A 13,637-nucleotide genomic window follows, 5' to 3' on the forward strand; every position below is an offset into this window, starting at 1 on the left:
CTCTATATTTTAATTAGGCTACTCTCCAATCCGTGTTGTCTTCATGACATATTTTTTAGTTATTTGTATACCCCTTTCAGCCATACCGTTAGATTGAGGATGTCTAGGACTAGTGTAAATATAATAATATTTAAAACCCCCCCCCATTCCCTTGCAAATTGTTGACTTGAATCAAACGGTACATGATCCGAGACAATTTCACAAGGAACACCCAAAGTTACTAAAAATATCGATTAATTTATTGTCTATAGCACTAGCAGTTTTATTATTAAGAGGCTTAATATCGAACCACTTGGAATAATAATCATAAATTACTAAATAACTTTTCTTTCTAAATTCCATTATATCTATACCTAATTTTAAAAATGGTAAACTGGGAACTGTACTGGGGCGACATCAACGGCTCTTTATTAATATTATTGTTTTGATAAGTTTGACATGGAAAGCATTTTTTAACGATCTCTACAAAATCAAAATCAAAAACAGCTTTATTCAAATAGGCCCCAAGAGCACTTTCGAATAGTCATTTTACAAATTAAAACTAAAAATAAATTATTATTTTTGTAAAAGTAAAGCTACCACCGATTCGGAATGTATTCATTAATGATTCTGCAGAGATGAATTGGAAAGAAACTCCTCAGTAACTCTTTTGAAAAATAATATATAAACTGTGTTTTAGTACAAAATTAGTAACATGTTGCGTAAAATACATCGTAGAATAATAAGCTTTATGTATTAATTTTTTTATTAAAAACTTTACATTTATGTTGAGACAATTCCAAAATTGTTTGTGGGATTTTCACAACCCAGAAAGGAGACTTACTTTGCGCAGTCGGAAACTTGGAGTTACAATTTTGTTATTCCTTCTCGTGTTTGCAATGCGATTATTACTCTTTATTTCAAAACAATGAATATTCTGGTGAATAAACATAATATTGTTATAAATATATTGCGACACAATTGTTACCTTTTGAAAAGCATTCTGTAGGGAGACTCGATCTCCAAATCGTAAATGCCGCGAATAGCCCTTTTTTGCAAGATAAATACAGTCTCAATATCTCTTTCATTACCTCACAGTCACAGGCTGTAAGACATAACACTATGGAAATAGCAGTCTCAATATCCGTAGCATTACCCCACAGTAAAAGGCTGTAAGACATATAACACTATGGAAACAGCTAAAATATATTAATCGTGCACAAGCGACGTTGGTCAGTTATGACTTCAATATGAGGCCAGTAATAAAATTTTCCAACTAACTGTTTCATTTTAGACATGTCTATGTGACCTTCATGTAATAATTTTATTACACCTAACCTTAAACTTTTTAGAATGACTAACCTATCTTAAAAAATACTAAATTATTATCAAATGACTATATAATATATACTATATATGACTACATAAAGTATATGATAACCATGAAAATAATCTGGAATCTTTTTATTACTATGCCACCCATTTTTAACCCCTTGAAGGCGTAAGTCACCTATACAAGCACTTGCGAGTCCCGTGCGCCAACGACGTCTATAGGCGACAAAACACCCGGACCACAAAAATATTAAATAAAATTATTAAAAAAATATTTCTAGTACTTTAATTCAACATTTCTCAAAATAGAATATCCCAGCAACATTTGGGTATAAAAAACAAGTATTTTAGAGCTACACGTACTGAGAAACATTGAAGTTACCAGACAAATCCACGGATATTGGCTGCATCATCCATGTTATGATATCAATTTGTTTTAAATCAGAAAATCTTTCATATAAATCAGCGGATAGAATATTCAAATGATTGATAATAACAAGTGAAGCGGTATCAGATACTTCACATTTTTTAGTCAGTGAAACTATTCAAAGTATCAAGTTTAAAAGTCCATATTTACAAAATTTTTATGATAAGTTCTTATTGCACTACCATACCTATTCTTTAAGATCTTACTTATTTTTCCTTACACTATATGACATATTTTTCTAAGACATATTTTTTAAGTTTGCTCTGGCCCGGGGTCATGTGGTATCCCCCTCGGCACACAAATGGGGTCCCCCATGGCTCAAATAGAAAAATTAAAAAATCAAGGCGGCGTTTATTGCCCCCCCCCCCCACGTAACTATCTAAATTGCTCCTGAGGCGTATTGTGAGGCGTAGGCCCCACGTTGTGAAACACCACGCTAGACTATTACTGTAATACAAAAACTAAATTACTTTTACTGATAAAATAGTCTAATTTAACAATCAATTAAGTTTTGTTTCAAATCTTTCAGTTTTGCAACAATTTTAGAGGTAATATAACTTTTTTGTTTTGGATTTAAAACTTTTTACCTAGTATTTATATGAGCCAGTGTGTATTGGCTGCTCTAACCAGTCTATCGATTAACACTAGATATATTTTAAGTGTTGAGGATTACAACATATTATGTGCTTTTTAGAGGACTCGTTTTTATGTTGCGGTGAGGTTCGTTTTTAATGTGTAACATGAACTGTTATGTTTTTATTATACAAAAAATTAGTTGCTAAGCTAATTAATTACCGCTTCCAAAAGCTTTAAATGTGTGTTTCAAATTTAATTCTTTAACAATAGTTTCTCTTCAAGTTGCTGAAGTTTTATTTTAGCGATCTTGCGCTAAATAATAACATACGTATCTTTTTTGGTACAAGAAATAAATGATCTTCTTCAATACGTCATCGTCTAAGATTTCTCTCGCTAAATAATAACATTACGCACTTCAAAATTAGCAAATATTGGAGGCACTGCTAGTGCAGCTCGAACCGGGTCGTGCTCGAATTGCGTAGCGAACACTCAGCAAGTAGGTCAGCAGGGCGCGGCGCACACCGACGCGTACCAGCGACTACACCGATATAGATAGGTCACCACACCGTCGCATACGAGAATAAATATCTCCATTCTCCACCCACGTTCTCTTGACAACTCTTATTTTTACCGCTACGGTATTGCTACACTATTGCCTCTATCGCCATACATTGCTGTAATTGATATTTCGTCTATAATATTAGTATGAAGTTATAGACTAAAACGGTTCCGATGTTGCGTTGACACTCATCAGATTGCTGGAGATTTGACAGTTTTGTCGGTGGTAGCTTAATTTTTAACGATAGTTAAAATTTTAATTTGTAAGATAAAGATTGAGTGGTGCTTTTGAAGCGGATGTAAATAAGTTATGTTTCTATCAGTCTTAATATGATTTTTCTTATATTAAAATCAGTCCAGTATTTTCGGAGCGACAAAACCAGCCCGCGTTCACCATCCCACCTGCCCAGCGTGGTGTCGATAGACAAAGCACACGAGTTCGCGCCAGAAATGGCGGCAACTTGGAGAGGCCTAGTTCCAGCAGTGGACTGTGATAGGCTGAAGCAAAATTTTTATAATAGTGCTGTATATACTATATGTGTTGTTTAAAAAAAACTGCTTCGTGCGTTTTTATAGTCAACTGCTCGTATTTTATAATTGGGAGGTTCAGCAATAGACATCTACCGGCTCACGCCTATATTGATAGCAGTTTTATTTTTAACGAGTAAAAAAGTAAAATGTTTTGTTGTTTATATAACGTTTTTTTTTATTATATTATAATAACAGCATCATACACAACCCAATTGTTAATTGCTATACATTCTAACCTTGGGCTAGTATATTCAATAAAAGTTGGTATAAATGTCATCATCATCATCATCATTACAGCCTATACAGTCCACTGCTGGACATAGGCCTCCACAAGTTTACGCCAAAAATAACGTGAACTCGTGTTTTGCCCATAGTCACCACGCTGGGCAGGCGGGTTGGTGACCGCAGGGCTGGCTTTATCGCACCGAAGACGCTGCTGCCCGTCATCGGTCTGTGTATTTCAAAGCCAGCAGTTGGATGGTTATCCCGCCACCGGTCGGCTTTTTAAGTTCCAAGGTGGTAGCAGAACTGTGTTATCCCTTAGTCGCCTCTTACGACACCCACGGGAAGAGAGGGGGTGGCTATATTCTTTAGTACCGTAGCCACACAGTACATGGTATAAATGTAGAAAGTATGAAAATATGCCAGTACTTGTGAATGTTGTTTGTTCCTTGATTTAGAAAAAAAAGTAAATAATGAAGAATGTAGTTATTTAGTACTATTTTTTTTCTTCTCAAATCAAAACTTGCACTATTTGCCTGGCTATACGAAACACTTACACATGACCACGGGTTGACTGGAAGAAATCTCTTTCAGAGATAAGTCCACTTTTGTTATAAACCATATTACTGTGTTATGATTCTACAATATTTTTAAATGCAATAAAGTATATCATATATTTAACACCAATATATTTAATATTAAAACACAGGATATCTATTATCAAACAATTAGCAAACCTAATACGGTTCACTTTTTGTATAAAATCATTTTGCAAGTAGATATAATAATAATTGTTGCAATATTTAATCGTAAAGCACCTTGACACAGTTGTTTAGTACCAATGTTACAACAAAATCTACGATAAAATTTAACGGCTAGACTTTCCTAAAACACGCGTAGGACTATTAGGTACACTTGTAAGATGTCTACTGATAATAGTACTTACAAAATGCAAGGGCAATTAAGATGCATATTTTTTTACATTGTGACACCTTGTTCCTACGTTTTCGACCATGACCCGGATTCGTTGTATCAATCTACGAAACACTTGTTGATATTTCGACCGAGTTTTCTTTTAAAGTTTTAAAGGGGATCCTTGCAAATAAACTCCCAAATAAAAGGCGTAAGATTTTTTTTTAATTTATGTTAAAATAACACATTATCTTTACTCGGTTTTGCATTGTTGTTTGAGCTAAACTGCGTCGTTTAATATTTCCCAGCAAACAGTAAGAACTGCGCTTTGTCTCTATTTTTAAAATTGAAGCGTAGACAAAAGTTTAAAACGTGCATAGTAAGCGAACGAACGCCGCGTCATTATACATACGTGGACTTAGAACGGAGTTATGGACACGTGGAGCGAGTGACGCATAGCACGCGCGGGCGTCGGGCGTCGCTCGGTGCATGGAGAACTGAGTGCACCCCTACGATCTGTGGACCAGGTCGATGACTTATCCAACTGAGTGCTGGCCACCAGGGTAACGACCTCGCTCGATACCTACCATCACTTTCGTTAATACTATAATAATTAGCGCACGCTCCATGCATATATAAAATCTAGATTTTATTTGATTCACTTTTCACATGTGACATCGCTGTACGCTGAGCGCACTTTAAGTTTATACGTAATATTTATATGAACTCGTGTTTGAAACATAAACTTGGCAAAGGACTTCAAATCGTTGTCGCACTTATGATTAGAGCTTATCATTGACGTATTATATTCGTATATTGTTCAATTATTTTTCATGACACGGGCTGTCAATAAAACGTAACACTTATTAAACAGTTTAAAAAATAGTTAAGGTTCTCAATTCGACTGCATTATTTTTGATGAGTCATCATAACATTTCACTGGATATACCGATTTTGATGATTCCTTTTTTTATCGTAGCTGGCGCTTGTAATATGGTCTCATTTAGATTTGGTCGAGATCTGACGAGTACTTTTGAATTATCCCAAATAATATGTATTTAATTAAAAAATTGCGGTTTATTTTTCGCGAGCAAACTATTATGTAGATAGTTATTTGAGAATCGAAGCAAGAGGCGTGGTAATGTTTTAAAGCATGGGTTTTATTTTACCGTAAGAGCGGTAAAAGTGAAGCAATGTTCGTCGGTAAGTTTTATGGTTGGATGAAGCTCTATCGCATCTGCCGGTGGGAGGGAGTCGGGACCTTGACGCGGGGCGCGCAGTTCGCGGGTTGTTCCACTTTGGCCGTAGCTCTCTCTTGTTATGCAAACCTGTCGTTATGCGTATTATGTTTCGCCTCTTCGAAATTGCTTGTCGTTTAGATGCCACTTTCTATTATGTGTACGCAGTATGTGTCGTATCGGTTTTATCAATATTGTTAATTGATATAATCGGATGTGTGTTGTATTTAATCTGTTACGCAAGCTCATGGTCTTAATAAATATATTAACGAAAAATGTTGAAGCAAATCTTTTTCAAAAGATGAATTGATTCCGTGAAATTGATGTATTGTATATATATATTTTTTTTTGTTACAGGGCCCTTTACGATCCTGACATAGAAAAAAGTAGCAGCCCAACGGCTAAACGAGAGCCGCTGACCGCATACACTGCGCGCCAGAAATATCAACGTCTTGAATTATAACGTCTTCAAGTGCATTGTACTGTGATTACTGTGAACTTTGTGTTAAAACAAGTGCAATATACTGATAGTGCAATCGTACTCTTGACTTTCGTTATTGTTAAAAGTGAAATAACCGTGGAACTATGGAGCGAGAGACGAATCCAATGGAGGCTCTGTGCCGTTCAGGCTGCGGATTTTATGGAAATCCTTCTACAGATGGACTTTGTTCGGTCTGCTTTAAGGTAATTATTTAAATTTACTTTTCTACTAATAATCGGTGTGTTTTCAATTGAGAGTGATTTGTAATAAATTTGTCTCTAAACCGTTCTTCAACAAAAATATTACGGTAAAAGTATATTGTTTTTTAAACCGGATTCATCGGATTTTTTACTTTATTCCAAATATAAACAGGGATGAGACCGGCTCTTTATTTTTACAAACAAGAATATTTCGATATTTTTAGTTGAAAGTTAAACGACGGAACTACATACCTACTTTGAAACAAATAGTGACCTTTGTGACATATTTATGCGCACCAATTAAACTTAGATAAATTACTTATTGCAAGATTTTATACGCCCACGTTTATTGGCCTGTTTTTCTTTAATGTTTTGTTTTTTTGAGGTCAACAACCTAGCACATGAAAGTGTCGTTTTGTTGGCAATGACTTGAACATATGAGTGCTGGTCGCATCGAATTTATTATTTCCTTACCAGCCACGGTTGTTAATTAATGAGCATTTTGGTTCGAGCTATATATTTCGTTTTATGGTAAACTTGTCTGTCCAGTCTCAAGCTCATTATCGTTATCATCATATATCTCATTATCTCAGTGTATATTTTGTAAATTTGTAATGGTGTCAAATGACCGTTCTAAAGTTGACGTGAATAAGTAAATAAAATAAATTATTTGTTGGCAGGTAGGTACTCCTAGCTGTAATGTCGACTTCATGATTAATTTGCATTAATAATTAAGGGAATGGGAAACTTATTGTGTGTTAATAAAACTGTTATTTTATATTTATGTGCGTGTTTAAAATAGATTTCCTTAATTCGTTGTTAATTTTACTGCTAAAATAGAAACGAAATAAAAGTAATTACTTTTTAAAAAAGACAACAAGATTGATCTACATAATAAATTGATTTAAAAATTAATTAAAACTTTACTTGAATGGTAAAACTCACATATTTCTGTGTTACTAGTGCTTAATTGCGATACTCAGTATTGTTATTCTTTAAACGCTAACTGCTTACAAACGCAATCCGGTGCTAACTAGTTATTACCGTTTAGAATATTTTGCAGTTTTAGGTCTTGGTTAAATGTAATAATTATTTTGTGTTTTTTTTTTGTTTCTTTGTCCCGTTTTAAGATCTGTGAAACATTTGAAGTTATGCTCGTTCATTTTTCTAAAACATTTCAAATATAACCCGGCGGCAATGACGCTGGGTCATATTGACCTGAGGCAATTTTAAACTGATATATTTTATATTTGCTTCGGTTGTATGGATTGAACGTCTGTGTAGCTGGAGATATCCCCTTTTACCCGCTCCATTGGTAAACTCAGTGCGACGCCAAGTGCGCTGGGAGATACAAGTGCGTCAAGTGAAAACGGGTCATTATGACCCAGTGTCATCGGTGGCGTAGTAATTTTGTGACGTCTATTTGCTTATTTAGTGTTTAATGTAATGTAACTTTTTTTTTAAGTTTTAAATTTAAATCTTTAGTGAAAATTGATGAAATGCGAGCTCTTGGGGGGGGGGGGATTGGGGATTGAGTCGGCAACGCGCTTGTGATGGTTCTGGTGTTGCAGGCGTCTATAGGCTGCGGTAATCTCTTACCATCAGGTGAGCCGTATGCTTGTTTGCCGACTAGTGATATAAAAAAAAAATGACGTTGACAAATGACCGAGCTGGAATTGTGGCGATATAGAAGAGTCTGATAATAACAATGAAATCTCCCAATGCGCTTGAGACGTGGATTTTGAAGACTATTTATCTGAAGGCAGCAATGACAGTGAAAGTGAATAAGAAGCTAGTGATTTTTAGCTTGATCAGATTCAGATAATATCGATCTTGCGTACAAAGTTGATCTTGTTTACCAATGAAAGGATGGAACAATGTGGCAAAAAGCACCTGCATGACTTAATGTACTTTCCAGTTGACAAATTTAGGGCTATATACAACGTGAGTAAAAATTCAAAACGATGGCTACTAACGATTTTTTTGACAGTGTTAAATACATGTAGCATAAAAGGCGAATATAATAAATCGAGCCAAAAGGAATATTACACGTACTGAAAGACGATATTCCCTAAATAAGCTGGGCCTTGCTCTTATTCACGAGCATTTACAAACTTAATAGGCCTATATAATAAATTTACCTCGTAAATTGCGCAAAAGAATTGCTGATATCGCTGGGTGACCCCCCAAAAACCCAGGAACTCGCAATAGATATCAAATATGGCCGTTTCAAAGGGACGACAAAATGCCTCAAACTTATCATGCGTAGCACGTTTACATATGCCCAGAAGGTTTGATTCCACACTGTAACGATTGCAGCAGTTCTATGGCCCTGAATGATGAAATAGAACGCTGATCTGTTTTTATTTTTATATTATAGAGCTTATGTGATCTCTCTATTGACTATCTATATTGACGTCGCGTTGGCGCAACGGTCACAGCCATGGATTGTACCTGTTGCGCTGGCGGTTGCTGGTTCGATCCTCGCACATGACAAACATTTGTATTGACCATACAGGTGTTTGCCGTGGTCTGGGTGTTTGTGCAGTCCTTGTGGGTCTTCCCACCGTGCCTCAGAGAGCACGTTAAGCCGTCGGTCCCGGTTGTTATCATGTACACCTGATAGCGATCGTTACTCATAGTAGGGAATACATCCGCCAACCCGCATTGAAGCAGTGTGGTAGATTAAGCTCTGATCCTTCTCCTACATGGGGAAAGAGGCCTATGCCCAATAGTGGGATATTATAGGCTGAAGCGTGATCTCTCTATTAGTACTTAGAGATAAGACTATTGAATCCTATTATTGCCACGAATACTTTACCAAAAATTAAAAATATAAACATGTTATATTTTCAAAGTTGATTTTGCATGTGTTAATGAAAAAGTGAATAACAGTTTAATTTTTAGAACTTGAAAAATTATCGATAAAATTCTTGTCAATATGACCCTGCGTCATCGTCTTCGTGATTATTTTCACGTCATTTGCGCCGGTTTAAGTGGAATTATCTTATTTATTTAAAAAAAAAAGTCTTGTCGATGCGTTAACTTTTTAAACACCAAAAAACCATTTGACTTTTATAAAGGCCAATCATTGGCCTTAATTTGTCTGTTACAGACGATTTAGAAAGGTAAGTCTTACTAATTGTAATTAATTGCACTTGGATTTGCAATTATTCAGATTGGCATTGATATGTTTACGTTTGTTGACTTAAAACTAACAAATTAAACAATCGAACACAACAACAGATTAGCGTTTTGTTGGTGTTTTTTACTCAGTCCTAAAAAAAATGTATTGTATTAAATATTTTATCGTGTTACCGGAAGATACTATATTAGGAAGTCGTTTAATAATAGTACTATATAAACTATATTGCACATTCAGACAAAAAAAAATAACGATACAAATTAAATAGTTACAAATTGTATAACCAGCTTTGCCAGATGGGCAGGTGGTATATAAATTAATTTAGTAAAAAATAGTCTTAAATTAATCTTACGCTATTCTTATAATATTAAATTATTTTAAAAAGCAAAAATTTCTTGTATTTGTATTCAAAGATCTTGTTCTTAACTGATTTTCAATTCAAAAACATCGCAATTACATGTAGCTCAACGTTTAATTTTAATATATCACTTATTTGGATTTTAGTAAAATAGATTTATAATAACCATTGCTTCCGTAAAATACCTATACAATACGCGTTAATCGGTCATAGAGAAGCGCTCCTTCCGTCTGAACCCAGTTAGAAAACACATCCTAAGGCACGTCCTACAATGTTTCTTAAGAGTTCCTTTTATTTTAATACACTGGAACATATTTAAATGTTTAAAATATAGTATTATTCAACGGATAAAGCTTATTTAATATGTTGATAAGGATTCATTTCACACATCACTTCAACCCTCGCAGTCCACTGCTGGACATAGGCCTCCCCAAGTTCGCGCCAGACATACCGGTTTTCCGCAATCTTCCGGTCCAGCGAAAAAAAAATGCACAGTGTACGTAATGTAGGATTCATTTAGTATTTTATATTAAGAGAACTCTCTAAGACTGGTTGAATTGAGTTATAAATTTGACGAAATAAGTTTATTATAAACAACATTTAAACTTCCTATGTTGAACACAGGCGTAACTGTCAGGCCACGGTGCCTTCATGCAAGTTGGCATATGTCAGATGATGCAGGAGGTTTTCTGTACTTACTACCGAACAAGTTTTAAATTTGAAAAAGAAAATAATTGACTCTTAAAAACTCATCGATGACAGGTAGGATTTTATCAACGATTTTTAGTATCGATTCACGTTTTCTATCCTCTGGGCCATCTCAGATTACTAAGTTTTATTACGTCATCTGAGACGAATGAAGATTGGATTCAAGCTAATGTGTTTCAAGAGTTTTAAGTATTTCTTCAATTTACCTTTTAATTTTAACATACAATTGATATGATTGTTTTAAATAATAATTGTGTTTGCTGGCAAACGAAAAAAACCGACTTCAATTACAACGACAAGTAGTACAACGTAGGTAGACGAAAAAATAGTCATAAACATCGGCTTTCGATTAAATTAAAAATCATCAAAATCGGTAGACTCAGGAAAAATTATGCGGATTTTCAAGGGTATCCCTTGATTTCTTTGGGATCCCATCATCAGATCCTGGTTTTCTTATTATGGTACAACACCTAGAATATCTTCTTTCCAACAAAAAAAGAATTATCAAAATCGGTTCATAAACGACGAAGTTATCCCCAGTGGCGTAGAGTGGTTGTCGGCCGCCCGAGGCGGAAGAAAATTTTGCGGCCCTCTTATTTAGGTGTTTCAATTTAAGGTATACTATATATTACATACATTATTATAGAGAACTTTTTGGCAAGAACAGTCATCATTATTTTGCTTTGCACGGGTGCAATGCTAATACTAAATATAAAATAAATATTTGCAATGTATGACCACAGAAGTTTTGACGGTCACCAACCCGCCTGCCCAGCGTGGTGACTATGGGCAAAACACATGAGTTCACGCTATTTTTGGCGTAAACTTGTGGAGGCCTATGTCCAGCAGTGGACTGTGATAGGCTGTAATGATGATGATTTTGAAGTTTGTTAGATAGGTTAGGGTAATTTTTCTTTGTAACGAAATTATGTCGATGAACGGTCAAATTTTGAGCTTACATCATTTGACGGCCCTTAATCTAAAGGCTTACCCGTACTTATTTGCACAAAAATCACAATTTGGAAAGCGTAACATAATTAAGTTACGAGACGATGTGAAATGGAAAACTGACGATCCATCAATAAAATTTTCTTTGAATTGTCAAACTTTTTCAAAGAATCGCGTACTTCCCCGTACGTTAAAGGGACTTCCCCGTACGTGAAATAAACTATTCAACTTAAAATGTATACAGGGTGTAAGGGATAGCTATGTTTTAATTTCGCCAGTATACTCATAACACTATTCTGAGTTTATTGTATGTGTGGCTACGGCATTAAAGAATATAGCCACCCGCTCTCTTCCTGTGCGTGTCGTATGAGGCGACTAAGGGATAACACAGTTCTTCTACCATCTTGGAACTTATAAAGCTAACCGTTGCCGGGATAACCATCCAACTGCTGGCTTTGAAATACACAGGTCGAAGGCAGACAGCAGCTCTTCGGCCTTCGGTACGACAAAGCCAGTCCTGCGGTCACCAACCCGCCTGCCCAGCGTGGTGACTATGGCAACACACATGAGTTTACGCCATTTTTGGCACAAACTTGTGGAGGCCTATGTCCAGGGGTGGACTGCAATAGGTTGAATTTGATGAGAACTAGTGCAATTTCTTGTCAGAAAATTTCGAAATTTTTCAATTTGTTTGGTAAGTTTATTTTAAAAAATTGTCTTGTCGCTTTGATTCCAAAGTCAACAACGATATTTGTGGGGCTAGTAATGCACCACAGAATACGATTCTGGATAAATAGGAGCGATTTTTCGCTCACAGGTTTCGTTTCGCCTCTATGGTTTTGCGATAAAAATTCTTGTTGTCTGATACTCAGATAGGAGGTTCGAATAAATGGTTTCAATTAAAGGATAGCTGTCATGCTGTATGTAATAGAAGTCATTCTCGCTGATTATTATTATTGTCATAAACGGTGAATACCCACAAACAAAGACGTTGCCAGTCGCTATAAAATATCATTCAAAGAAAAGTTATTCTCCGACTTCGCCACATAAGTAATTAAAAATTCCGTGCTCCTTTCAATTGGTCTGAATTTATAGTTGCGATAAAAATAATATACCATGGTTCCAAAATTTACAAAATACTTTTATTATTTAAGTATTGTTAAATTTGCCGCCTCCTAAAAAGTGCCGCCCGGGGCGGGCCGCCCCTGCCACTACGCTACGCCACTGTTTATCCCCAAATATACATTAAAAAAAGAATATATATATACATATACACGGTCAAATTGAGTAACCTCCTCCTTTTTTGAAGTCGATTAAAATAGTTAATTGTAGAAAACGTAAATATTAATGTCGTTTATAATTTTTACTTAGAATATACATATACACAATTTTAACATATTTAAATATATTAAAGAATAATATTGATGTAGTTAAACGCATACTATGTTACTATATTTAAGTGTCGTAATAGTCTAAATGGACGCTATGAGTATAAAGTAGACGATATTATTTATTTTTCTAGCTAAGTGTCAATTGAATGTGTTGATGTTTTAAGATCATTCGTCTTACAATTAGAGTAATATTGTTTTAAATGATTTTAAATTGCCTATATTAATCGTATTTAATGGTGTCAACTGCCAAATGTTATACTATTCAACGTCGTTTCTTCATGGTCGGTAAATGTTACGATGATTTTTTATCATTCAAATACGACTTAATCTAACATATACTTAATTAGATATAATGTGTTTGCTCGCAAACGAAAAAAAACCGACTTCAATTACATCGACGAGTAATAACAACGTAGATCGACGAAAATGTCAAGTAACTACGCGTTACCAAAGATTTCTCAAAAAGTAGTTATCAGATCTCGATATAATTTATATGTGACCACATAATAAACATCAGCTTTCGATTCAATCAAAAATTATCAAAATCGGTACACCCAGTAAAAAGTTATTGGGGATTTTCGAGAGTTTTCCTCGATTTCTCTGGGATTCCATTATCAGATCCTGGTTTCCT

At 35.1% G+C, this 13,637-nt stretch overlaps 1 protein-coding gene across 4 annotated transcripts in view; it reads left to right on the forward strand.

The window, feature by feature from the left end:
* The window catches only part of LOC123657716 (AN1-type zinc finger protein 6), a 41,668-nt gene that overhangs the window by 15,896 nt on the left and 12,135 nt on the right, over positions 1-13,637 (forward strand). For 2 of the 4 annotated variants that reach the window (XM_045593233.1, XM_045593234.1), the window contains one exon: positions 6,133-6,459. In XM_045593233.1, coding sequence (XP_045449189.1) covers positions 6,361-6,459 — 99 coding nt within the window. In that variant the 5' untranslated portion in view covers positions 6,133-6,360. Of the gene's footprint in view, positions 1-5,829; positions 5,943-6,132; positions 6,460-13,637 lie in introns of those variants that run through there. The other 2 variants (XM_045593235.1, XM_045593237.1) reach the window with 2 other exon arrangements.

Source organism: Melitaea cinxia, chromosome 11 (genome assembly GCF_905220565.1).
Source record: "Melitaea cinxia chromosome 11, ilMelCinx1.1, whole genome shotgun sequence".
Lineage (NCBI taxonomy): Eukaryota > Metazoa > Arthropoda > Insecta > Lepidoptera > Nymphalidae > Melitaea > Melitaea cinxia.